Source organism: Tasmannia lanceolata, unplaced genomic scaffold (genome assembly GCF_043159265.1).
Source record: "Tasmannia lanceolata isolate RefF3 unplaced genomic scaffold, GAP_Taslan_0.1 ptg000044l, whole genome shotgun sequence".
NCBI classification, from domain to species: Eukaryota; Viridiplantae; Streptophyta; class Magnoliopsida; order Canellales; family Winteraceae; genus Tasmannia; species Tasmannia lanceolata.
The window spans coordinates 14,596,912-14,624,089 of NW_027518721.1; the positions used below are offsets into that span (position 1 = coordinate 14,596,912).

General features: G+C 43.5%; 2 protein-coding genes and 1 non-coding gene across 4 annotated transcripts; all 3 read right to left on the reverse strand.

The window, feature by feature from the left end:
• Positions 1–1,058: 1,058 nt before the first annotated feature.
• Positions 1,059–5,082, reverse strand: LOC143863533 (oxidoreductase). 2 transcript variants are annotated; one of them, XM_077374223.1, is made up of 8 exons: positions 4,871–5,082; positions 4,635–4,743; positions 4,409–4,469; positions 4,248–4,286; positions 2,149–2,261; positions 1,679–1,955; positions 1,558–1,604; positions 1,059–1,378 (listed from the first exon to the last, which is right to left on the reverse strand). In XM_077374223.1, exons 2-8 carry the CDS (start codon positions 4,740–4,742, stop codon positions 1,202–1,204), a joined length of 822 nt encoding a protein of 273 aa, XP_077230338.1. In that variant the 5' UTR covers position 4,743; positions 4,871–5,082; the 3' UTR covers positions 1,059–1,201. The 2 variants fall into 2 exon arrangements, with proteins under 2 accessions (XP_077230338.1, XP_077230339.1); XM_077374224.1 differs by lacking the exons at positions 4,409–4,469; positions 4,635–4,743; positions 4,871–5,082 and having other exon boundaries at positions 4,137–4,277.
• LOC143864075 (U2 spliceosomal RNA) lies at positions 4,884–5,083 on the reverse strand. Its single transcript, XR_013241078.1, has one exon. It is a non-coding gene; the product is annotated as a U2 spliceosomal RNA (small nuclear RNA).
• A 14,357-nt stretch (positions 5,084–19,440) lies between these two features.
• On the reverse strand, positions 19,441–21,997 carry LOC143863659 (expansin-A15-like). The gene is made up of 4 exons (XM_077374393.1): positions 21,892–21,997; positions 21,645–21,774; positions 21,216–21,528; positions 19,441–20,393 (listed from the first exon to the last, which is right to left on the reverse strand). The coding sequence occupies exons 2-4, from the start codon at positions 21,769–21,771 to the stop codon at positions 20,090–20,092; spliced, it is 744 nt and encodes a 247-aa protein (XP_077230508.1). The 5' UTR covers positions 21,772–21,774; positions 21,892–21,997; the 3' UTR covers positions 19,441–20,089.
• Between the last annotated feature and the right edge of the window lie 5,181 nt (positions 21,998–27,178).

The window sequence follows — 27,178 nt, forward strand, 5'->3', positions numbered from 1 at the left end:
GAGAAAGTCATTTTTGATTGGGGAGGCCCTTTCGGAAGTGTCGGAAAAGCCCTTTGGCGCCTCTTCTCTTTGTAGCAGTGTGACACATTTGAAAGGAAAGAAACAATAATATCTTCAATGACAGTTGAGAAGATAACCAAAATAACGATTGATCTAATCCTCAAGAATTCTTAAGAAGTCAGAAGAACCTCGGACCCCAGGGCCGAGGGGCGCTTGGACTTGTTCTAATAAACAAAACTGAATTTTGATGGCAGCTCTGAGGGTAAAAAACCAGGACGTAGAGCTTGAAGAGTTTTGGAGTAGAACATGCAGAATCACTAGAGATAGATCTGTTACTCAAAAAAAGGGGGGGCATTCTTTTGAAGAATATCACAATTGCCGGCATACTTAATAGTTTTGATAGCTTGGTTCTATTCCTCTGATCTGTAGTAGCAGAATTACCCATTCACTTCACATGAAGGGTTGAGAGCAATAACAAAAAATTGAACATGGCTGATGTTAGCCTCCAAAATCAGTTCATTTTTGCGCGAAGAAGCTAGACACAGATTTTAGATCACTTGTTTTTTCTTCTGTGATTCTTGAGCATGTTAAATTCTGTTGGGGATTCTGGAAGAAATAGAATTAAGACCCACATGAGAATCAGCCCTCACTTTTGAGGAAGTAACAAGAAGACCCATTAACTAGAATTTCTTTCATTGCTTTTTTAGATGGCAGATTTCTTGTTGCAGAAACAGTTTAAATGTGATAATAAGGAAACTTATATGATCTAAGAACAACGTATACCACCAGTGGCCTCCACTGCTCCACATATTTTTGGATTCAACTACAAGTTCTCGGAGTCCTTCGATGAGGTTTACTGCTAAAAAGTACTGTAACTGTATATGCTTGCTGAACCATTTTTTAGCAATTCCAAATGGAGTCTCAAAATTCTAATTACTAGCCAAACCGGTTCGCAGAGCATCATAGTTAGAAAAACATGTGCAGATAATGCTTCAGAAGGGATTACCTTTGATGACCATGCAGTAAATAAAAATCAACATGAGCAGCATAAGTAACAATGGAAAATGGCTATAGCCTATTGATTTCCTGTCCATGTAACACAGAGTTAACACTGTATTACATATAAATCATATTTTTTGGGACTTACATAAAGATCACCGCTGCGATCAGTTAATCCCTGCTAAACTTTGCATAAACAGTTCTAAAATTTGAAAAGCTTTTTGTGAACCTTTGACACTAAGCGACATGTTAATGAGACTCTGGTAGTTGTTCTATGAATGCTACTATGCTGTTCAATGCCTTCAGTTTCTATTGCTTCTGCCGAACTCAATGAAGAATTTTGTTCTCGATGTTTCAGAACTTCCATAACATTCGCAGCCTGGAAAAAAAAGGTTCACACAGAATCCATGAGTAGACTCGTATAAAAAATGACCAGAAGTATTATCCGTATTAATTTCTTTGGATGTTTGATTATCAAAACATAAAATATGAGCTTCAATGGATTCTAAGATATTGTAGGAAAAAATAAATAAATTTTATCAGATCAGACAATCTTACATTCTCTAAACTCTGCACTTCGGTATCTTCTATTCCATGCAGGTAATCTGAAAATAGTCAAGCCAATCAGGAATTTTTCCAACTTGAAAAAGAAATACTGAAATAGCCTAAATGCCCTAACCTGAGTATGCTGCATCTTTGAATATCAACAAACTGCAAGGCATCAATAGGACGGAGAAGGGGTAGTGGTCAATTTTTAGTCTGCCAGTCACCTCCTTGGACAATTCATCGGTCTTGGTCTCGACTGCTCCGTTATCAGATATTGAATCTTCCGTACTGTTTCCCACTTTGTTTGTACAGCCTCTTAATCTCGAATGAGGAGTGAAATCCATTACAGCAGATGACCCAAGTGACAAAATTGCTACTACAGGAAAATAAGCAGGACCATCTTGGTGCGGCTGAAAAAATTACTTTAAAAAAGTCATGGAAATAGTGACGTTCACAAGAAATGCATTGCAATTCGATGGTGCAACAGAAAAAATGGAAACCATTGCATTGGAATAGCACGAGGGGAAAAATGATTCCAACGACTAACACTTCAACTTTTAGGTCAGGTAACTTTAGTATAAACAAGAGGTTATGGGGACAAACCATAATGCCTTGGTCGGGCAGGTATTCATTAATGAGAACATGATTGATTGCTGAGGGAAACAACCCTGTTTGTTCACATATTCTCTGAGTGACCTTCGTCAACCAAGACGGCACTGCACAAATGAATTAACCAATTCAGAATGGCATTAACCTGTAGTGAGAAGTCAAAAACTTCCATGTAGGATTACTATGGGCCAGGATCTTCCCAAACCCAAGGCGGGCCGGAATTCCTAGACCTGGTCAAGTAACAATATCCGTAAGCTTATGTGGCATTAACTGGACAGGGATAGGGGTTGCTGCAAGTGGGTTGTTACACCTCTGGCCTGGCTTGGTTTGTTTAAAAGTATTGATTTCAAGAAAAATATAGAAAGAAACATTATGTGTGCTTAAATTTTCTGTAAACATTTGAAAAGTGAATGAGAAAGAGCTGGGTTCTGAATGTAACACCACATTCTCTGCAAAGTGAGTTTTCACTGAAGATATATAAGTAAAAATAATTCAACAAAATCCAGAGAATGTATCATAAACAAATCATCAGCAGACATTTGGAAGAGAAACGATAAGACAACAGAGCTTTAAAAATCTCCTTCACGCTACGTATTTCATAAACAAGGTATACAGATATTATAGCCTGACATATACAATACAACAGTGTTTGCTGCAAACTTCAATCCGTGGTGTTTGTGTGGCCATCCATAGAAATTTAGACCAAGATGACAAAAACGTATCATTTTTTTTTTTGAGTTAATAAACATACTGTCATGAAAAACCCCCAAATAGGAATCTACTATTTCAATGGCAAAGCAAAACGAAAGAACAAACACAAGCAAACGCACAAAGACACAAAGATTTGTGTGGTTCGGCAAAGCCTACGTCCGCGACAGAGGCAACAAGAAAATCCACTATATAAATAGGATATTACAAGTGAAGATCAGTATCTTTCACCAAAAAACCCACAAGAAACCCTAGCACATCCTTTCCCCCCTTTTTGAGCTCTAAACCCTCTTCCAAGACAAGAATGAGAAAAAAGCCCTTAAAGCTCCTTTGTATAAACTGGGCCATAGGCCCATAACTTATTCTTTTCGGGCCCGAAAACACATAAAACGAGCCGGGCCAAATGGCCCGAGGCTTCGCCCCCGGACCCCGCATCCGGGTCGCACACAATATTTCGGACCCCGCATCCGAGTCGCATACAATATTTTGGACCCCAAATGGGTTGAATTCAAGAGACCCAACTCAACACATACAAGGCCAGAGAATGTCCAACACATAACGATTCATAATGAAATGCCTTCCTAGGAAGCCTATCCACCATCTCATTAGAACTCCTAGGAATGTGCTTAAAGGTTGCCATGATCTTCTCTAATAGCAAGCTTTTTATATTTAACGGTTAAACTCTTTATAAAAAACAGCAAACAGCACGAACAAGCAAACAGCAAGAACAAACTACAAAGGGATAGAGATTGCCCAATGTACAAGGACTCCCTATTCGCACCCTCTACCGAAGCACATTTGACCGGAGCGTATTTTGGCACCAACACAAGGCATGGCACTTGCTTATCTTTTCAAGGTTTCAGTAGCTAGGAACTTGAAAGTTGAAAATGGGTACCATACAGCACAAATTATTAACAGTGTGTGTTCTCTTTGCCCATTCAACAATTTTAGCAAGCAGCTACCGTGCACAAGACATACACACCAACAAAATGTATCAATCAATTATAACTATGTCATTTTCAACAACTGGTATCACAATGCCTTTAAGATTCGGTTATGAGTTAGCCTAGTGAATCACTTGACATTCAAAAACACTCTTAACATTCAAATAGGAATGATTAATAGATAAGAAACAGATTAAGTTATGATTAATAGATAAGAAACAGATCAAGTTAAGAGCAATTATCACTCAATCAAATAATAGACATCAATATTATGGATAGTCTCAACACATACTAATTTACAGATGTGGTTAAATCTTGGTTAGTTCTCACAGTAAGATTAAATAAAACCATTGTGATCACAAGTTTGAAGGGTGTCAGTGTTGTGGATGATTTAGAAATCACAGAAGTCGCAAGGGTATTAGAAGTGATGTTTCTACTAACAGTCCTGTGGCAGAAGACCCTTTTCATGCACCACACCTCCTGTTATATTCCAAACAAAAAAAGACCTATCAGCAATAACAAAGAAAGGGAAGAGATATTTCCCCCAAAGAACAATAGCAAGACAGTCACAAAAAGAGAGAGAACAAAGGAAACTGACATACCCCAATTTTGTAGTCTCCTGTTCTTCAAAGATTTCCACTTGGATATGGGCACTTGATAAATCTAAAAAGAATACAAGACCCATATAAATGTTGTAATAGAAAACCCACAAAAGAGAAACAAAAGAAAGATAAAAAAAAAAAGTAAGAACAAGCTACTATACATTGGCATTAGATAGAAGGCTGTGAAGGAAAAAACAAAACCCACAAAAATGAAAACCATGATTACATGATGTAGGAGCTGGGTCTGCTCAGACTCTGAAATAAAGTTGGGGATGTAAATTATAGTGGGAAGTGATCCAACACTGAAGCCTTTCAGTTGATCATCTCCTTCCATCCTGTAGAGTGAACAAGAACGAGAGAAAAAAATCACTTGTTACCTTGTATAGACAGAAATTATTAAAGAAATTTATAGGGTTTGTACATATCAAAATTTCAGGAAAGAGGCTGCACAAGAAAGTTTACTTTTAAAGATTGGTAGGGTTGCGCCAGGCCCGTGCAGTAGTGCAACACATGGGTGACGCTTAAGAGCCCCCCCAATAGGAAGCTACTGGTAGTGGGCCCTACCCCAAAAGAAATTAGGTTAATATCATGTGATCCAATGGACCACGTATCAGATATTAAACTGATAAGAACAGATACTACACTTGATCTTAGCCAAAAGGCCGAGAAAGGTATGCTTTGATAGAACTCTTGTACCCTGTCTTATACATGGCCCTCCCCTCCCTACCCAATCATCACTTCCGATGTGGGACTAAAACAAGACCAAGGAAAAACAAACGGTTCTCATGGTTCTCTCTACCTACAAAAGAAGGGGAATCATTCGTGGCTTTCATACCTTTCTTGTATGAACTTGATGGGGTGTAAAAATTCCAGCCTCTCAGAGGCCGCCACCTGTCTTGGAGTAGGTGAACTCCAGCCTCTCACAGGCCGCCACCTGTCCTGGAGTAGGTGAACTCCAGCCTCTCGCCACCTGTCCTGGAGTAGGTGAACTCCAGCCTCTCACCACCTGTCCTCGCACAGGTCATCTCACGTCACCACGGTTTCCCCTATAAATAGGGGTTCAAAGCTCAAACCAATGGGTAATACGAAAAACCCTCTCTCCACCCAAAACTCTTAAGACTAGCTCTGCACTCTTGCTCATACTGACTTGAGTGTCGAAGGGCCTGTCCGGAGTAAAACCCGGGTTGGTCTTCTGACCTCGCTTGCCTTGTGCAGGACTCAGCCCTCATAGCAGGACTCAGCCACTTCGCTCCCCTTCACTCCGGTCCCTCAGGACTCAGCCACTTCGCTCCCCTTCACTCTGGTCCCTCAGGACTCAGCTCCTCTGGTCATCCAGCTTAGTTCTTACGTCACTGTCGTACCTGTTACCGATTTTTGGTCTAACAGATTGGCGCCATCCGTGGGACCCCAGAACTAAAAGCTGTTCAGATCTCTCACAAAAATGGCAGGGCGCAAGAATGCGCGGGTACCAGCTGCACGGACTGATCAAGCCGTGCTGCCTCGCAGAACTCGAAGTGAGCGAATCGCCTCGCTGGTGGTGGCAGCCTCTGCCACAGCTGAGCAGAGCCCTGCTAGCTCAGAGCACCTGAATCCCCTACCCACTCCGGAGCAAGTTCAAGCTCTATTTCAATAGATGACAGCTCTCGTTGGGCAGTACCAGCAACTGCTTCAGACGCCTTCACAACCTCCTCCAGAGGCTCCGCGATCTGTCCAAGAAAGGCCAGACATCCACAGGAGAGAGTCGTCGCGCCATGGTGAGGATCGAACTCACCACTCCACCAGACAAGTCCATCACCCCACAGCAAGGCATTCCCAAACAGAGCCTCACCGCCGTCAAAGGTCACGGTCCCGCTCCGCACAAAGGCGCCGAGCTCATGAAGATCGTGCACCACCAGTGAGTCCCGGCCTCGTCGTAGGAGTCCAGAGAGTCAGTCCGGCTCCGCGGCGAGCCAATCTATGGGAAGAGTCAGGTCCTTGGAACGTAGAACGGATCCGCTCCTACAGAGAATGGAGGAAATGGACCACCGAATAGAGGAACTGGCGAAGGATCAGAGCCGGCCCGCCTCCAGGGCGTTCTCAAGCAGAACGCCGTTCACTAATGATGTCCTGGGTGCCCCAGCACCCAGAGGGTTTAAAATGCCCGTCGTCCCGCAGTACGACGGGACTACTGACCCCGTGGACCATTTAGAGATGTTCAGAACAATGATGCTCCTCAACGGTGCTTCCGATGGCTTCATTTGCAGAGCGTTTCCAACGACGCTCACTGGTGCGGCAAGAGACTGGTACACCAGAATGAAACCAAACTCTGTCAGTAACTTCGACGACTTCGGGGAGGATCTGGTCCGCCACTTCATGAGCAGCCGCAGGCCAAGGAAAACAACAGCATCCTTGATGGCCTTGCGGCAGGAGGATAATGAACCTCTGAAAGCCTTCGTCCGCCGCTTCAACAGGGAGGCACTTCAGGTGCCCAATCTAGATCCCTCAGCAGCTATGAATGCGCTCCTCGCGGGTGCCAGATCTAATGACTTCCGTCGGGCTGTAGCTCGACAAAACCCGCACTCACTGGCAGACCTCATGGCCGGGGCAGAGGAGTATATAACGGTGGAAGAGACACTGGCAGCTCTTAATTCAAATCGGAGGATAACCTCTGAAGAGAAGAATCCCCCTAAGCAGCGCCGGGAGGATAAACCTCCCAGAAGAGAGAAGTCCCCACCTCCGCAAAGAAGAGGAGAGAACTTCACACCCCTCAACACCTCCAGAAAACATATATTGGCTGCGATCAGCGAAGAGGAATTCGTGAAGTGGCCTGCTAGAATGATCTCCAAAGGAAACAGGAGAGATCCCTCAAAATACTGTCGGTTCCATAAGGACCACGGTCACGACACAGATGAGTGTTGGCAGCTCAAAGAGGAAATTGAACAGCTGATCGGCCGGGGTTATTTGAAAAAGTATATCCGAACTGACGGCCGCAAGCAAGAGCGCAGGGAAAAGAGCCCCCGAGGCCGCAGCCCTCGAAGATCGCAGCCGCCCCCTGCTCGGAACAAAACTCCTCAGCCGCCCAGTACGCAGCCAGAGGCTCCTCGATCTCAGCCAAGGGGTGTCATTGGTACAATCATGGGTGAACCTGCCGCTGGAGGCACGTCCTCCGCTGCCCGCAAAGCGTATGCACGACGGATCAACGCCGTGCACACGACCAGCAAGAAGACACGAACATAGAATGAGATCTCCTTCTCAGATGTAGATTTGGACAACCTCATACTGCCTCACGACGATGCACTGGTTGTAACCATGCTCGTCGCCAACTGGGAAGTAAAGAAAATCCTCATTGACAACGGGAGTTCGGCGGATATCTTGTACTATCACGCCTTTCAGAAGATGATGATAGGAGACGACCGCCTGAAGCCGGCAAGCTCAGACCTGTTTGGCTTCTCCGGAGAGGTGGTGAAAGTAGAGGGGCAGATTGAGCTCCCAGTTCTTGTCGGAGAGCCACCCTGCCAAGCATTCGCCATGGTCAACTTCCTGGTAGTAAGGGCCACTTCCGTCTATAATGCTATCCTCGAACGGCCTGGCCAGAACCTGATCCGTGCAGTGGCTTCGGCCTACCACCAAAAGATGAAGTTCATAACGCCCAATGGCGTGGGGGAAGTTCGAGGAGATCAACCTCAATCCAGGGAGTGCTATGCGATGGCGCTGAAGGGCAAAAATGCAGTGGAATCACTACCAATCGAATTATTCGATGTAAGGGACGAACTCAGCGGGACTCAACCCACTGAAGACCTCATCTCCATTCCGCTGTGCCCAGAAGACAAAGAGAAAGTTGCTCTGATCGGCTCCTCTCTCAGTAGCAGCATTCAGCACCAGCTCACTGAGTTTCTCCAAGACAATGCAGATGTCTTTGCATGGGTTCCCGCTGATATGCCCGGCATTGATCCAGAGATCAGTACGCACAGGCTTGGTGTTGATTCAACTTGTAGACCGGTTAAGCAGAAGAAGAGACATTTCGCTTTTGAAAGGCGACAGGCGATAAAAGAAGAAGTGGAGAGGCTTCTGAAGGCTGACTTCATTCGCGAGATTCGATATCCGGACTGGCTGGCAAATGTAGTCCTAGTCAAGAAGACAAACGGAAAATGGAGGACCTGCATCGACTTCACCGATCTAAATAAGGCCTGTCCTAAGGACAGCTATCCGCTCCCAAAGATCGATCAACTTATCGACGCCACTGCGGGTCACGAATTGTTGAGCTTCATGGACGCCTTCTCCGGATATAACCAGATCAGGATGTACGAATCAGATATACCAAAGACCTCCTTCATCACAGATCAAGGGACTTATTGCTACCGTGTTATGCCCTTCGGCCTCAAAAACGCCGGAGCTACCTACCAAAGGCTGGTGAATAGACTCTCTCAGCACCAGATCGGCCGTAACATGGAAGTCTATGTGGACGATATGCTGGTCAAGAGTCGCAGTGCGCAGGATCATGTATCTGATCTCAGAGAAACATTTCAGGTCCTGAAAAAGCACCGCATGAAGCTTAACCCTACCAAGTGCACTTTCGGGGTCAGCTCAGGAAAATTTTTGGGTTTCATGGTAAGCCAACGAGGGATAGAAGCAAATCCAGAGAAGATCAAAGCTGTGATGGAGCTCACTGCTCCAAAAACTATCAGAGAAGTCCAGCGGCTCACGGGAATGATAGCCGCACTGGGGCGCTTTATCTCCAAGTCCGCGGAGAGGTGCCTGCCTTTCTTTAGTGCGGTCAAAGGACTCAAGACTGCGCCCTGGACGGAGGAATGCCAAACCGCATTTGAGGAGTTGAAGAAGTACCTGTCCTCCCCACCACTACTAACAAAGCCGGAGCCGGGCGATGAGCTATTTCTATATCTCTCCATTAGCTCCACGGCTCTGGCAGCTGTCCTCGTCCGCGAAGAGCATCGACAGCAAAAGCCTATCTATTATGTTAGCAAGGTTCTTCACGATGCAGAAATAAGGTACCAGCGGGTCGAGAAACTGGCTTACGCGCTGGTAATGGCGGCCAGGAAGCTAAGGCCTTACTTTCAAGCCCACACCATAAAAGTCTTGACTGATCAGCCACTCCGGCAAGTACTCCATCGACCAGATATCTCCGGGCGACTTGTGAAATGGGCCGTGGAGCTAAGCGAGTTCGATATTCAGTACGCGCCTAGGCCAGCCATCAAAGCTCAAGTACTCGCTGACTTCGTGGCTAAGTGCACCATCCCCCAGCAGTTCGTCGATTCTGAAGCTGTGCAGCTCCCAGTTGCGGAGGAAGCAGCCCCTGAAGAATGTATAGCAGAAGGAACTGAAACAGAAACCATCCATCCGCCAGCCGAGTAGGGCTCCGCGACCAACGCACTAATTTGGGAAGTACATGTCGATGGGTCTTCAAACAAAAGTGGTTGTGGAGCTGGCCTCATCCTCACCGGACCTGATGACTTCACTGCGGATTATGCCTTAAGGTTTGGATTCTGCGCATCCAACAACGAGGCAGAATATGAAGCTCTCCTAGCAGGATGAGCCTTGCAATCCAAACCGGCGCCCGGGACTTAAAAGCATACTGTGACTCTCAGCTAGTTGCAAACCAGATTCAGGGGGTCTACGAAGCTCGAGACGAGCGTATGATCAAGTACGTCGCTAAGGTCCGCCAACTCGCCAGCAAGTTCGAAAGTTTTGAGGTTATCAGGGTACCCAGAACAGAAAATGCCAAGGCAGATGTGCTATCAAAACTGGCTGCCTCCGGATATACCACCCTTGGGAGCATATGCATGGAGTTCCTACCAAGATCCAGCATCGAAAGTAAAGCCGCGGAAACAATGCAGGTAGAGAATGAGCCGTGCTGGATGGACGAGATCATCAGTTATTTGCGCGAACGGCAAACTCCCCGAGGATAAAAAGGAAGCCCGCAAGGTGACATAGAGAGCTGCCCGATTCTCCCTCAGCAGTGACATCTTGTACAAGAGATCCTATACTCTCCCATATCTGAAGTGCCTTAGGCCGGGCGATGCAGCATATACACTCCAGGAGACGCATGAAGAAATTTGCGGAGAACATCTGGGGGGCAAAGCCCTGGCGATAAAAGTGCTGCTCAGAGGACTGTATTGGCCTACCATAAGGCAGGATGCACTGAGTTTGGTTAAAAGGTGTGAGAGGTGTCAGAAATTCTCTCCCACCATCCACCAGCCCGCCGTAGCAATGGCTCCAATTATCAGTCCACTCCCCTTCGCAGTATGGGGGATGGACATCTTAGGCCCTTTTCCACCGGCCTCTGGAAAGCGCATGTTCGTGGTAGTGGCGATCGACTATTTCACTAAGTGGGTGGAGGCAGAACCTCTAGCCTAAATCACAGAGCAAAATGTGCAGAACTTCTTCTGGAAATCAGTAGTTTGCCGATTTGGGATTCCCCGTGCCTTAATAACGGACAACGGCAAACAGTTCGACTGCCGTAACTTCCGGAAGTTCTGCTCTGACCTAAAGATCGAACAGAGGTTCACTTCAGTAGCTCACCCCCAGACCAATGGGCAAACGGAAGTTACTAATAGAATCCTGCTTCAGGGGATAAAGAAAAGACTGGACGACAAAGCGGGCCGCTGGGCAGACGACCTTTATCACGTTCTATGGGCATACCGCACTACTCCTCGCACGCCAACTGGTGAATCGCCATTCAACCTCTCCTTTGGAACAGAGGCTGTGATCCCGGTCGATATAGGCACTCCGTCTCCTAGAATCACCAGCTTCAACGAGCAGCTTAACAGTGACGGGCTCCGCGCCAATCTCGACCTATTAGAAGAGATCCGGGAAGAATCTCAAATCTGAGTCGCCGCCTACAAACAGAAAGTATCCAACTATCATGACTCCAAGATATGCCCCAGGGAATTTCGGACAGGAGATTTAGTCCTGAGGAGGGCAGCAGTATCTCAACCAACTAAAGTCGGGAAACTCTCCCCGACTTGGGAGGGGCCATATCGAGTAAAAGAAATCATCCGCCCCGGGAGCTACAAGCTAGAGACGCTGGAGGAGCACTTATTACTCCACGCATGGAACTCCAAAAACCTTAGAAGATATTATCAGTAGACACACCGCCCGGCTTGACAGGTGATTTTGTAAATTATGTTTATAATAATATGAATAAATAATTCTTTTTGCAGATTCAAATTTTCCTCTTAGAACTGGAAACCCAGTTCACAAAACTTGGGTACTCACTGGAAACCCAGTTCATGAAACTTGAGTACTCTCTGAAAACCCAGTTCACAAAACTTGGGTACTCACTGGAAACCCAGTTCACAAAACTTGGGTACTCACTGGAAACCCAGTTCATAAAACTTGGGTACTCTCTGGAAACCCAGTTCACAAAACTTGGGTACTCACTGGAAACCCAGTTCACAAAACTTGGGTACTCACTGGAAACCCAGTTCATAAAACTTGGGTACTCTCTGGAAACTCAGTTCACAAAACTTGGGTACTCACTGGAAACCCAGTTCACAAAACTTGGGTACTCACTGGAAACCCAGTTCATAAAACTTGGGTACTCTCTGGAAACTCAGTTCATAAAACTTGGGTACTCTCTGGAAACCCAGTTCACAAAACTTGGGTACTCACTGGAAACCCAGTTCATAAAACTTGGGTACTCTCTGGAAACCCAGTTCATAAAACTTGGGTACTCTCTGGAAACCCAGTTTATAAAACTTGGATGCTATCAATCGTCTCCAACCCCGGGTTATTAAAACTAGGGGCAAGCCGGGCAAGTCATTCAACTAAAGCTTATCAGAGACAGGAGAAACAGATATGGACAAATATGATTTCATTCATCAAAATGTAGGGCCTCGAGGACCATTACAGGGTTGGCCTTGAAGGCCGTCAAAAAAAAACAAGAGAGGAAGAAGAAGAAAAACAACAAAACAAACAAGAGATCCTATGGTCTCAAAGACCACTACAGAAAGCAGAAAGAAATACTAAGAGGCATCTGGAACGGTGGCAGTGTCAGCAAGGGCCTCTGGCTCCTCGTCGACAATCGTCGGCCTGGAAGGAAGAGTCAGATTAGCCATCACCAAGTTGGGGTTGCACGCCTGGAGCTCCTGGAGGCAGTCATAGTACCCAAGACTATAAGCCTCACTCGACAGGCTGAAGAGTTCGGCCTCCTTCGCCTCCGCGGCCGCCTTTACTGCCGCTTCCTGTCTCTCTTGGGCTCTCCTCCTCTGGGCGTCAATGGCCTCGGCAGTCTTGTTCAACTTCTGCCTCTCTAGGGCCAGATCATCCGTCAGCAACTTCTTCTCAGCTTGCACCCGTCCGATGCTCGTTTGGAGCTCCTGGACTTCGCGGGCCAGTTTTCCGTTCACCTCTTCAGATTTGGTGATGGCCTCGGAGAACTTCTTGCTCTTCTCCTTAAGATCGTTGTAGTACAAACCGATCTGCAGACAGAGACAAGCGTCAGTATAGGAAGAAAGCAAAAGACGGACAGAGAGTAAACAAATTTATCACCTGATAGAGTGAAGAGAACACCGCCTCTTCGCCAGTAGCCGGCGGTTCGTGGATAACTTGTTGCTTATCCTTTACAAGGAGACACTTGCTCACAATCTCAGCTGCGACTCGACTCTCGCCCAGTCCGGTGTCATCCTTCTGAACGGCCCAATTGGGCCGAAAAACATTGTCACCCGTCCTCACGGGAGGGCGGGCCCCAGCTCCAGTTCCTGTGGATGTACCACCAGACTTAGAAGAACCACCTCCTTGAGCAAAGGGGCCCACTAGCCTCACCGTGGTCTTTGCCTTCTGTGCCGGGGGTGGCGCCGTGTCTCGTGAGGGGGCCGGACTCGCCAGCTCGGTCGCCTTTCTCTTTTGGCGCTCTTGGAGAGCCTGTTGAGCCCCTTCCTGCGCCCTTGGCTGGGCTCCTTGCCTTATCTTCTCCACTGTTGATTGTTTCTTCATTTCTGCAAGTAAGGAAGCAGTCAGAAGCAGATAAAAAAAATAGCAGTTTTTAGAGTCCAGCTACATACGTGCCGGAGTCACGGTACTTATACCAAGTCCGACCAGAATATCTTCTCCTGAAAATTCCGAACAGTGAATGGGACCTGTTCGTTCCACTTCCTCCCGCATCAGGATTAATGTCCTTTTATCGTTGCCCTCAAGAAGCGGTTTGCTGCTCAGTCCGCTGGTATTCGGAGTATCCCACACCAGAGGAACCGGCCAGGCTTCCCTGGACTCCAAGTCCTTAACATAGAAGAATCTATTCTTCCACGAGTGTATTGACGAAGGGATACCAGTGATGATTTTCATATCAGGGCGCTGGCTGATGTAAATCCAGCCCCCTTCTTTGTGCCTCTTCAGATGAACACAAGCACGGAATAGAGGCACGGACACGCCCCTCTCCAGCCGGCCATGAACAAGATACAAAAACCCAGTCAGTAACCTCCATGAGTTCGGAGCCACCTGGGCAGGAGCCAGTCTATAATATCGGAGCACCGCGACATAGAAGGGGTGCAAAGGAAAGCGAAACCCTGCTCTCAACGACTCTTCGTAAATGCAGAGATTAGAGCTTTCATTGCACGCCCTATCTCCCTCTATTGCCGCTCTCAGCTCGAAGGATGGGGGCACACAGTATTTATCCCTAATGTTCTTCAGCATGGACTCGGTGAGGTGATTTTCCTCAACTAGAGCCCGCATGTTGTACTTAGGGTTGGCCTCCATCCGTGCTCTAGCAATGACCTCCACGGCCCGGCCAGAAAGGAACGTTGTGGACGCCTCAGCAACGTCGCTGCCCCCACTCCCCCCTACTTGGTGGAGACTATCAGTCGGGAGCGGGGTGGCGTTCAGATCTAATATCACTTCACCCTTGTCCCCTCCGTCGTCACTGTCTATAATATCTACGCTAGCGACCGGAGTAGCCATTACAGGCTCCTGTCGCGGCCCAAGCTCTGAGCTACTACTGGTGGAAGACTCAGAACCGGACTCGGAACTTGAACTACTATCAGACATGTAGAAAAAGGAGGGACTGAGAAGAATACCGGTGAGTAGAGAGCTCGCGCGATACTCCAAACCACGAACTGCGAAGCCGAACTGCGGAGCCGAACTCGCAAAGCAAGAGAAGAGAAGGTAAAAGGTAAAAAGTGAAAAGTGAAAAATGGGAGGTAAAAACCTCCTTTTATAACCTTTCGAAGGCGGTGGGGCATTAAATGCGAAGCACGCATCTCGAGGGCACTCAAAGGACGCCACGTGTCCCTCATTTATGACGGACACATTCTCCCAGACAAAAAACTGATTGAGCACGCACGTACGAATACGCGTACCCCCACCACCAAAGCACTCCGGACTGAATTCTTCACTCCGGACTGAATCTCCGCCCTCCGGACTGAAACTCCAAAGGGCAACCGGACCAGATTTTCGCACTCCGGACTGGATCTCCGCACTCCGGACTGGATATAACGTGTTTCTACAAAACGACAAAAATCAGTCCGGCCCAAGCCGGACTGGACGCAAGACGACAAAAACATGTCCGACCCAAGCCGGACTGGATATAACGCGTTCCTACAAAACGATAAAAATCAGTCTGGCCCAAGCCGGACTGGACGCAAGACGACAAAACCAGTCCGGCCTAAGCCGGACTGGATATAACGCGTTTCTACAAAACGACAAAAATCAGTCCGGCCCAAGCCGGACTGGACGCAAGACGACAAAAACCAGTCTGGCCCAAGCCGGACTGGCTCAACTCCTTACTGGATTCCCAGACTCGTTTCTAGCCGGACTCCGGACTGGATTTCCGGACTCACTTCCAGCCGGACTCCGGACTGGATTCCCGGACTCGCTTCCAGCCGAACTCCGGACTGGATTTTCGGACTCGTTTCCAGCCGGACTCCGGACTGGATTTCCGGACTCACTTCCAGCCGGACTCCGGACTGGATTTCCGAACTCGCTTCCAACCGGACTCCGGACTGGATTCCCGGACTCACTTCCAGCCGGACTCCGGACTGGATTTTCGGACTCGCTTCCAGCCGGACTCCGGACTGGATTTCTGGACTCATTTCCAGCCGGACTCCGGACTGGACCTCCCGACTGAACCCTTCGATTCACTTCCATACGGTGCCTGCCCGTCCAGATAATCCATCAACCACACTTTCCCAAGTCACTCAAGGACTTGGAAAACTGGGGGGCAACTGATGGGGTGTAAAAATTCCAGCCTCTCAGAGGCCGCCACCTGTCCTGGAGTAGGTGAACTCCAGCCTCTCGCCACCTGTCCTGGAGTAGGTGAACTCCAGCCTCTCGCCACCTGTCCTGGAGTAGGTGAACTCCAGCCTCTCACAGGCCGCCACCTGTCCTCGCACAGGTCATCTCACGTCACCACGTTTTCCCCTATAAATAGGGGTTCAAAGCTCAAACCAATGGGTAATACAAAAAACCCTCTCTCCACCCAAAACTCTTAAGACTAGCTCTGCACTCTTGCTCATACTGACTTGAGTGTCGAAGGGCCTGTCCGGAGTAAAACCCGGGTTGGTCTTCTGACCTCGCTTGTCTTGTGCAGGACTCAACCCTCATAGCAGGACTCAGCCACTTCGCTCCCCTTCACTATGGTCCCTCAGGACTCAGCCACTTCGCTCCCCTTCACTCCGGTCCCTCAGGACTCAGCTCCTCTGGTCATCCAGCTTAGTTCTTACGTCACTGTCGTACCTGTTACCGATTTTTGGTCTAACAGAACTTATACTATAGACCATCTGGCTGGTTTTCGGATTGCCAGAATCAGAATCAGATTTCAATTCCTATTCTGATTCCCCCCATAAACAGAATAAATAAAAGGGAAGTGATATATCCGCCCCTTTTTATCACCAGGAACACCCCATGTCACTGTCTGTGGCAACCAGGGGCATTGAATTCTTTTGATGTAAGTACAACAGCCCCTCTTTAGTCATTGATACACTAACATGGGGTGTTCCCGGTGATCAAAAGGGGCGGATTTATCATTTCCCTAAATAAAATTAAAATAAAAGATTTAATTAGAAAAAAGTTGAAAAAAAAAAAATCTTCCCTACGAGTAGGGGTGTAAATGGATATTCGAAAATTCGATTACCGTTCGCATCCGAATCCGTTTAAAGCGAATATTATCCGAATCAATTTCAAGCGGATATCATCCGAATCCGTTTATGAGATATCCGGCTCTTAGCGGATGCGAATCTGGTAAATGGTATATCTGATCCGTTTAACATCCGAATCCGAGAAGTAAATCCTTTTTATTTATTATTAATAATATCATTAATATTTATTTTTAGTAATGACACACTATCTTTTGTTTCTAAAAGAAAAGTGAATTTTCTTTTTAGAAAAAAAAAACAAAAACAAAAATAGCCCAAACCCGTTCCATCAAAATAGCCCAAACCCATTCCATCATATACAAAAAAAAAAGGGAAAAACCCAAAGACCACTACCAACACTATCATCCATCCCCACCGCCTCCCTCTCTCTGCCTTTGTTTTAAAAGGAAGAAGAGGATCTCATATATTTTAGGGTTTGGGAGCTAATTTTGTGAAGAGAACGTAGAGGTCTAGTTTTAGGGTTTGGAAAATTCATTCGAGTAAGGAGAAAAAAGATAAAGTGCTGCAATAAAATGTTCGAATTTACCGGATAAACGGATACGGATAATATCCGAATTCGAACAATATCCGGCGGATACGAATTCGGTAATAGATATTAAATATCCGTCGAATCCGAATCCGAATTCGGATAGTTTATACTGTAATCGAATTCGGATATAGCCATATCCACTCCGAATTCGATCCGTATACACCCCTACCTACGAGGGTGGAATCAGAATACCACTTCTTGGGGCGGAAAAGAGACTCTGGCATTTCCTCCCCTCCACCTCAATGTCAATTCGGCCACCTTGATTCTGTTGATTTTGGTGCCTGATCTTGCAATCCAAACACACCCTCTCTACCTACAAAAACCAAAAGCATATGGAACCGAAATTGTGATTGCCCAAGTTTTGTTATAGTCATTGAATCAATGGACTCTTCTTTGGCAGCATTGCCTGCAGAACATTGATCACCATCCAAAATCAGTCTAGTGATCGTACGATAAACAGTATAATTACTTATTCGTTCTTGAATAAACATTGAGAACACAATCCAGTTTGCACTTGTATTTTCTTGTGGGCGCACTCTTATTTTAGAGTTTCTACTATGTAGAACTCAACATCCTCTCCTTCATATATGAATTTCATAATTTTTTATTTTAAGGGGCCGTTTGGATACATGGATTTTAGAATCCTGGATTTCCTCAAAATCGTAGATAGGAGACAAGAGAAGAAGGAGACCTGCCGTCGTTTCTGATTTCTCGCCCTTCTTTCCATCAGCAAGATAGCAGGAGATCATCCCATGTTTCCAGGTTTTAGAAATCTCAGGCAGGGGAGAGATTTCTAAAACCTAGATTTCTTACTTAAAATCCAAGATTCTAAAGAGAAGTGAAACGGACAGTCTCCTTCTTCTCTTGTCTTCCATCCAGCCTTTTGAGGAAATCCAAGATTCTAAAATTCGCGTATCCAAACGGCAAAAGAAAGCAACTGAGATGGTCAATACGGAAGAGAAAACAATACAACAAGGAAACATATAAGGAAAAAGGCAAAATCAACAATATATGTATGTCCCTCAAGGGGGCAGGAAATAAAAAATGGCAAGGCTATCCCTCTCTACGGCCAATCGAGCTAACCGATCAAAGCCAGAATGTTCCAATCTCCGCACATGATGGTAAACCACTGGAGTATTGTTCACTCATCATATATCTCATCCATCATATGTGCAACTCTCCATGGGCATGGCTGGCTCCCGCTCGCCCACGGTACTACATTGAGAGTCCCCTTCTACTATCAATTTATTGAGGTTGTTGCTCTCTACATTCCTCATGCTATGTAGAAGCGCTCTAACCTCAGCCTCATTTGAATCAGTGATTCCAATTAGACTCGATAGCGCCGATTTGATATGTCCCCTCTCATCCCCATGAACACCACCAACCCCAGTTGGACCTGGGTTGCTTATTCCCGAGCCGTCAAAATTGAACTTTAGCATACCTTGGCCAGAGGTTCCCGAGATGGATTGGGGACATTCACCTGCTCTATGCTGGCACATATTTCTCTCCATCCCCTCCAAATATCATGTAGTTCATAATCTTTTAGAACACATAACAATATACTAAGAAAGAACGAAGAGAATAAAATTCTTCTAGTGATAATACTATTGAAGGGAAAACAAAAATTGGTATACATTCTTTATTTTTTTAACCTAGAATTTATCGAGGTACCCGACTACCCGGGGTGGCACCTTAAATTTTATTAATAGGAATAAAAGATACAATAGGAGGACATAAATCCTTGCCTCTAACCCGTGATACAAGAAAAATGTAACAATGAATCCTTTGCCCCCCAAAAGAAAAAAATAATAAGAAGTCAAGCATTATTACTTACAATTATAAGGAATAAACATTTGGTATACATTCCTGTATGCATGGTTGTGGTTGTTTTTGAAGTATATTCCTCATGACTTGCTTTGATAGCTGAAAATGTATAAAAAAACGGAAATATAGCAAGATTTAGACAGATAAACCACATAGAGTTCTATTGCGTGGAACTCTAGAAGGACTTTTTTTTTATATAAATATAGGGTTGGTCTTTGCTCCCATCTAACCTGATCAAAGGAGATCTCTCCCACCAGAGATCAGAGAGGCAGTAAAGATCTAGTCTGGTAGATCAGTGCATGGCTGATCGATATAAGTTTTCTATCTTTCTTTGTATACTAGTTATTTGCATGGTTAGATCCTTAATTTAATAGATTTGTACTATTAAATCGGTTGTGTTTATGGTCATGGCTTATTCGAGATGCATGTTAATTGAATACCATGATCACTAGGTTTACACACCCTTCACATGGGGTTATTGTAAGGGCATCCTTGACTTCTTTCATTTCTCTCCGAAGATTTATTAATCATTGCGCTCCCAAAAAAATACTCCAAAATTGAAGAGAGAGAGAGGGAGAGAGTAGCCGCACCAGAACTATGAACAGAAAAAAGATTTCCACTTCATGAAACCAACAGTACAACATTGACAAGGAAAAGAAGATTTAGACACCCGTAAGGAGAGAAAATCAGAGGAATCTTGAACCAATTTCAATATTCCTTAGAAACACATTTACATATACTAGTAGAGTTCCATATTCTATAGTGCCATCTCTCAGACACTCCAAACTGCCTTCTATTACATTATATTAAAGGACATATTTCAGCAAGAAACTTGTTACAAACTTACAATGACCTTCTAACTCAAACAAAACAAAACCAATACACATTTATCTCTGTGTTATCTTCCACAAGAACACAAAGCCAGCAACGAGTGAGTGGCAACCCATGCCCACCTCACCCAATTTCAGCTCACCACAATACAGACAGACACAACTCTTGCCTAAATCTAGTAAAAGCCCTCTAAACGGCGGACCTCTTCACACCAAGTTTTATGGTGTGGAGCACTACACATTCAAATAAAACCCATCCAAGACCCATTTCAATAATGGGGTCTCACCACTGCATTATCATCAATCCTATTCCTATATATAATTTCAGAGTGTTAAAAAGCTAAAAAGTCGCTGGTAAAGTTATAAAAGAGCCTAAACATGGAGGAGTTGTCTTTGTTAGTTAGGAGTAAGATGTTTAGAACTGTCCACCACTATAGGTCTGGCCAAAAGCCCAGTTGGAAGGAGCAGCATTGTTGGAGATTAAAGAGTGGCCATCGCTTGTGGTAACCTTGAAAGAGATGGATTGGCCATTGAGGTAGTTATTGTTCTGCCAGTTCATACCCCAATTCCTAGACATGGCTTGCCACCCAGTTCTGGAACCTTTGATGGACACAGCCACAACATCACCAGCTCCACCCACATTGGTGATGAGTATCAGATTGAAGTAAGAGTGGCCATTGATGGTGAATCTTATGCCGCCCATCTTCGTGCAACCAACCCTGCATTGAACAATAGAGAAAAGGGAGGTAAAAGACAAGTGGTGTTTGTTGAAGTATAAATGATTAAATAACACCAACTCTAACATCTTAAGCTTTTGGAGTAATTGGTTGGTTTACATGGTATCAGAGCTATTGTCTCACAGCAGGTCCTGGGTTCAAACCCCAACAACTCCTTGATATTAAAAATCCGTATGTATGGCAGGCAAACCCAAAAGGAGGGGCAGCATGTGCCACGTGCACGACCACCCCAAAAAAAGAGGGACCACGAGTGAGGATGAGTGTTGAAGAAGGTGTTATCTCAGCTGTTGGAGAAGGTGTTATCTTATCTTTTATACTTTAACACTCCCCCCTCACGTGTGGCCCCTCTTTTAGGGTTGGCCTACACATGGCACATGTGGCCCCCTCTTTTTTTTGGGTTTGGCCATTGCATGTCGATCTTTACTATTAAGGAGGTTTGAACTCGGGACCTGTGGCTCTGATACCATGTGAAACAACCAGCAACTCCGAAAGCTTAAGCTGTTGGAGAAGGTGTTATCTTATCTTTTATACTTTAACAAGGCAATAAAATAAAATGTAAGTTTTTTTTCTTGATTAGTTTAAACCTATTGAATATAGTTGACAGGAGTTTTAAGTTGAAACCTAAAGGCAAGAAAGGAATTGAAACAAGGAAAATTTTTTACTGCTGGGATTAACCAGATAGAGGGATTTGGAAGTTTTGAAATAGAAAGATAGAATAGAGAAGAAGAAAAATTGTGGGGGGGGGGGGGGGGGGGAGGTCGGGGGGGGGGGTCTGAAAGGACAACATTTAGTAGTTTTTCTTACCTTCTATATTGAACAGGGACTATTCCTGCCTTGTACTGAGCAAGGTGTTGGAAAACTGGCTGAGAGAGATCGAAGTGCTCTTGGGGAGGATTGCACCATCCTCCTGCATTATTTGGCAGCGCATTGTTTGGTGGGCAAAAGTTTGTTGCAGTGACTATGATGGATCCTGAAAGACACCATTTCGGATCTTTTACGCATTTGATCTCATAGCAAGCTCCACAGCTCATTCCATTGTTGAAAAGAGCAGTACTCAGAGCAGCTGTGTTAGTCCCATACCCCTGACTATATAGATTACCATACCCGCAAGCTCCTCCTATAACAGAAAGTGAAATAGAAAAACATAAAGAAAGGTTTTGAGAAAAAGAAGATAAGCATAATGAGATTTTGATGATTTTCTTGTGGTTTTTGAGTTTATTTTTGAGTTTATACCCATTGTCCCAGAAGCATCACCACCACCATAGAAAGTGGCATGTGCACTAGACCATCCACTTTCATAGCCATGAACAAACCTAAACATGCTGAGAAGTGCTACTAGGGAAACCCCAAGAAAATCCATGACCTGCAATGGAAAACCCATTTGAGATATCAGTTTTTATGAAATAGGAACAATGGAGAAAAGCTTGAAAAGTTGAAAAAATGGTGGCTTTTGAGGAAGTGCAGATGGGTTTGGGCTTACAGATGTCTAAAACTGAAAGCCCAGTTGCCCAAGAGGATAAAAAGAGTGAGAAAGGTGAGAGGGAGGGCAAGGTGTATTTATAGACATGGAATGAAGGGTGCTGAGAGGGCAGAGGATAAACAAGTGAATAAAATGAGAAAAATGTACTGTAAAGTATCCTAACAACTAACTGAAATTAAACCGCCCATTACTCAACAGTAGAAACCACCAATGTTACTTTTTTCCTTTCTCTAATTTGATCACCCTAGCACTACTACTAATAGTATGTAGACTTTGACCTATTTCCACACCAAGCTGACAAAAGATGAAATTACTGAATGTTTTTTTGTGTTCTATAGCTATATTCTGAGAATCTTATCCTATATGGATAATTCAGATAATGGCAAACACTAAGGTAAAGAGCCCACATGAATATCATCAGCACTGAATAAACATTAGGAGGTGGAAACCACTTAGGATGGATCTTGAGGCAGACAGATAGTAACTAGCCTTTTTGGTCTGCTGCTTTGTTCTATTCTCTTTTAGAGAAAAAAAATGCTAACTTTAAGTCTTTTTCTCTCAATTGAAAAAGGTCAATAATTAACTTTAAGCATAGTTTGAAGTTAAATTTAGAGAAAAAATCCAAGTTCACTAGTTTATAATAATTAGGTTAACAGTCAATCTTATCATCGGTTTCCGGTTCGAGCAAGAAGCACTTCTAATTTTTATTTTTATTTTTGGAATGTTCTTATGGGTATTTCTCTATTTTCAAATTCAATATCCATAGATGCTCCCAACTAGGCACATGGGTGATGGGTTTTGTACTAATTTTTCCTTTGGCCATTCTTGTTGGGAATCATGTCTGACTTTTGAAACCACTATTGGAATAAGAATACTTAATTTATTTATTTTTTTAAAGAATTAGTAGAGAACCTCTCTACCTCAAATCCAGATTTAAAAGATTTTATCAAACTGATTTGCATGTGGCAAACATCCAGCTTGAAAAGTAAGAGTGACAATCAGCTTTATAGCACAGCTACTTTTACCACTTTTCTCTTTTGTTTTTTCCTTCTCTTTTTTCTGCACTCTTAGCTGTACCCACATGATAGTCCCCAATGGGTTTTCATGTTTCAGCTCCATTAAATAGAGAAGAAACTACTTATCACTGCATAAGAACACCAAAACCTTGAATGAAGAAGGTTACAGAATACATATATGCAGTCCATTACCAAATTCCCCCATTTCAATGTACCAGTTATCACAGTTAATAATTTTATTTTTTTTAATTATCCCAACATGGGTATTTAATTTTTGGGTTAGGTATTGAGATTTTTATTTAGAGTTTGAGTTAGGCAATTATCATCCTCTGTCATGACATTGGATTGTTGTCACTACCATGTTTTGGGTGATCTCACCCCTTTACCTAGGTGAGTTATATATTAAGATGCCATGTGGATTTCCTGTAACTACCATATGCACTTTTCTTAGTAATTTAAGTGTATTAGTTCAGTTTCTATCCCCTCATTTTCATCATTTGGGGTGAAGCCAAAGATGTATGGATAAAGATGTCAACTTACTCAACTGACACATTATAATATCACCCATGCCTTCCAAGTCATTAACGGAATAAATTCAAATTAATAGCCCAAAGTTTCCAAAGAGAAACCATGATGTTACCTGTGGCCAAAATTAGAGAAATTTCTTCCTTATGACTAGTATAGGACATCAATGCTCTGTATTAAACCATGATCCAAGCTTTATATTGCATTTTTACAAATGATGAATGGCTCCTTCACTTCCAAGATTCAAATCTCCATGATATAGAGCATACCCAGCATTTATGTAATTATTCCTTGTGATTTCATTTTGTTCTTTTTTCTTTTAACATTAAAAATATAAAGCCTGCATTTATGTTCTTTTTTATTAATCCTTGTGATTTCATTTTGTTCTTTGTTCTTTTAACATCAAAAATATACATTGCTATTTCAAAAAAAAAGCATTAAAAATATACAGATTCTTGTGATCTTTCTACTAAGCTAGGGGTACATTTTTCATCTTGAAACTTCTCCAAATCATATTATCTCTTCTCACACCTTCACATACTAGTGCTTTCATAATTAATTTTCTCCTCATTTTGTTGATAGTTGATGGCAAGAATCAGATAGTATGGAGTGAATAGTCAAATCAATGACCCATTTCTCATGTAACACATTTCTCATGTAACCCATTTCTAATACTTACATCATGGAGATCACAAGAAGTTGAAAATCATGGAGTACATAATTGGAAATACTTTATACTAACAAGTTTGGTAGACCACTTGAGTTTTCTAGCATTATTTTTTATTTTAGAACAGCAAAACACATGGAAATTTCCATTTGCTGTATAGGAGAAATGACAACCCCCCACCCTCAAAAATAGATAAATAAGCAAACTCTATCTTCAAAAGATATAGAAAGTCCAAGAAGAGTTGTAATGGTAAATAGTAAGGCGCACATGGGATCACATGGCCACTTGAAAAGCTTAAAATGGATAGAAACTAGAAAGGGAAAGCCTACTACCCTAATGTCAATAGACCCTTATCCTAACTATGCTCTCATTTATATTTTATCCAAAACCTAGTTTTTCCCATTCTACTAGGACATTTTCTTCTTCTATATCTAGAACATACAATCTGTTAGGGTCCTAAGTGGGGGTCTGCCTTGAGACTAGGTTGGACTCAGCCTGGTATGGGGCATGTTTAAAGGGCCTAGCATATTGTGTTGTATCAACCCTGTGCCTTTTGGTATTATTGGTTAGATAGCTAACACAATGCAACCCAATCCAATACCTAATCTTCTATCTTCTTATGGTAAAAGCAGTGTTTACAAACTCGGACTCTCACTCTCGTCCAAGATGAAAAAAATAGAGTCTACTCAGGCAATTAATGACTTAGAAAAGAAACCCAAGTGTAGAACCACTTGCACACATGTTTAACCCCCTTCAATCCCATAGTGTGACATGCACCCACTTGTGTAAATGATGGATAGCTCATCGAACAATCACAACCATTCGATCAGGTTCCTTTATCTTGTGTGGCATTTGTCCTTAAAGAATTGTGACCCAAGATGATTCTAGGCATGGTGGGGCCACAATATCAACCACAAGACATGTTTGGATTGCAGAATCCCGCCCTGGATCCGATTCTATCTGATTAGGAATCAGAACAGGATGCCGATTCCAATTCCTGATTCCGACAATCCAAACACAGGACGAAGGCTATTATGATCTATCATAATAGCCAGTTTTTTTGTACACGGATGTGATCAGGTCTGTTCATTTGACCATGAATACAGATCTGACCCATAGGCATTTGCCCCACCTTGATTGGATGATCCCAGCCCCTTGATTGGTTTTTTATCACAAATTTACCCATCTAGGCCCACCAAAGCACTGATTTTGGTGTTCATGTCGCCATAAGTGAATGATTTACACTCTTGGATTCTGGTGCTTCTGGTGCCTGTGTTATACCCAAGGTTTAAAATTTTGGTTTCGTACCGTTTTCGGACCGTGAAATTTCGGTCGAAATCTGGTACTTGACCCGAAACTAATATTTTATTCAATATTAAATTTCGGCCGAAATTACCAAAATTTTGGTAATTCCAGCTGAAATTTCAGTGAAATATTAAATTAATATTAAAAAAAACATATTTTTTAGGTCAAATTTCGGAAAAACCGATATTCCGACCTAAATTTTGACTGAAATTCCGAAATTTCAGCCGAAATAAATGACGGTTTCAGTTTTGATGCATTAATTTCGGATTTCGGTCGAAATTTAAAACCATGGTTATACCCAAGGTTCTAAATTTCGGATTCAGGGGTAATTTCGGACGTAGCCGAAACCAAAATTTCAGCTGCCGAAATTTGTTAAAGACACACGAAATGTCAATTTTTTGGGCTGAAATTACCGAAATTTCTGTAATTTCGGCTGAAAGGAATAAAAAATTAATATATTTTTTTTTCAAATTTCGCCGAAATCCGAAATTTCGAAACGTTTCGCCTATTTCTGATTTCAGACGTTTTGGTTTTGGTCTTGACCGAAATCCGAAATTTGAAATTTAAAAAGTAGGTTATACCGTATGTTGTGCCATTAGCTGTTGGATCGTAAGAGCTCTAGACAAGCCCAATTGAGCGATTATTGGAATCATGATTTTTTTTTAATTTTCAAAATAAATCCGCCATGAGTGGTAAATGGTGCAATTTGAGCTTCTGATAAAAAAATTAATTGGAATCAACCCCATTAGAACACCTTGATTGGATGATCCTAAGCCCTAGATCCATCTATCCTCCCACCTAGATCCATCTCCATGTTGGTTGCATCATGATGTTCTGCAGGATTGACGGTCTTGATTTCACATACATGCCTACTTATGCTCCCTTGTAGGGCCAAAATTTTCATTTTACCATTAATCGTTAAAGCCCTGGATTTAAACACAAGGAAAATTATCCCTAATAAAAGTCATTTTTTCTCTTCTTTGTTGCCAACTCTAATTTAGTACTACACAAGTTATCCGATCCTGACCGTTCATTCAATGGGCCCCACATGGATGGTTCTTCAATGGCGGAAAAAGCCACACCAATTGGAGATTCTAATTGAGATATTAGGTACTTATTAGCAAAAAAAATCCATTTAATTAATGTTGCAAGCCCCTCACAGTGAGAATCCACAAGCTTTTTTCATTTATTTACGTCGGAAAATATTTCCATAAGATGAACGGTCTAGATCGCGTACGTGGGTGCCACTTCTACCGGATTTTGAACCCGTATATGGAGAAGAAAATGAAGTATTTATCTTAGTATAATTTTCCCTTAAAATAAATTTGTATTAGAACAAAAAACCAATCTTCTCGTATAAGAGAAGGTGACAAGAAAAGAAAACTACTTCCAATTACAGGATAGTTGATTTATGATAGTTATTTTTTATAGGGATTTGCTACGTCCATCGCAAAAGGCAATTCGCAGCTAGTCTGTCGCATATCAGACCAGCCACCTCGTGAATGAAGACAACAGCTTTTGCCTCCATTCACGAGGCGGATGATCTGACTTCGCGAAAAGCCTTTGGCAATGGGCGCTGGCAATTCCCTGTTTTTATATGGACTAAAACAAGATAAAAAGCAAAAGATGGTAGGAGAAACAGAGCATGAATAAAATGAATGAAGGTGGTTTGTTAAGAGCATTCAAGGGAGAAAAGAGAGAAGACTCAGACATTTTATTAATGAAGACAGAAATATCATAAAAGATGCATGTAGACCCTGTTGAAGTGTTAAGG

Bases quoted from the DNA above. Each gene is read 5' to 3' on its own strand.
- LOC143863533 (XM_077374223.1), bottom strand. From the start codon at position 4,742: ATGGAAGGAGATGATCAACTGAAAGGCTTCAGTGTTGGATCACTTCCC. The intron at 4,470-4,634 runs GTAATCATGGTT...TATTCTTTTTAG, and splicing joins AGACCCAGCTCCTACATCAT to ATTTATCAAGTGCCCATATC. The intron at 1,605-1,678 runs GTTAGGGCATTT...GACTATTTTCAG, and splicing joins CAAAGATGCAGCATACTCAG to ATTACCTGCATGGAATAGAA.
- LOC143863659 (XM_077374393.1), bottom strand. From the start codon at position 21,771: ATGGATTTTCTTGGGGTTTCCCTAGTAGCACTTCTCAGCATGTTTAGG. The intron at 21,529-21,644 runs GTATAAACTCAA...TTTCTGTTATAG, and splicing joins TGATGCTTCTGGGACAATGG to GAGGAGCTTGCGGGTATGGT. The intron at 20,394-21,215 runs GTAAGAAAAACT...TGTTCAATGCAG, and splicing joins GTCCCTGTTCAATATAGAAG to GGTTGGTTGCACGAAGATGG.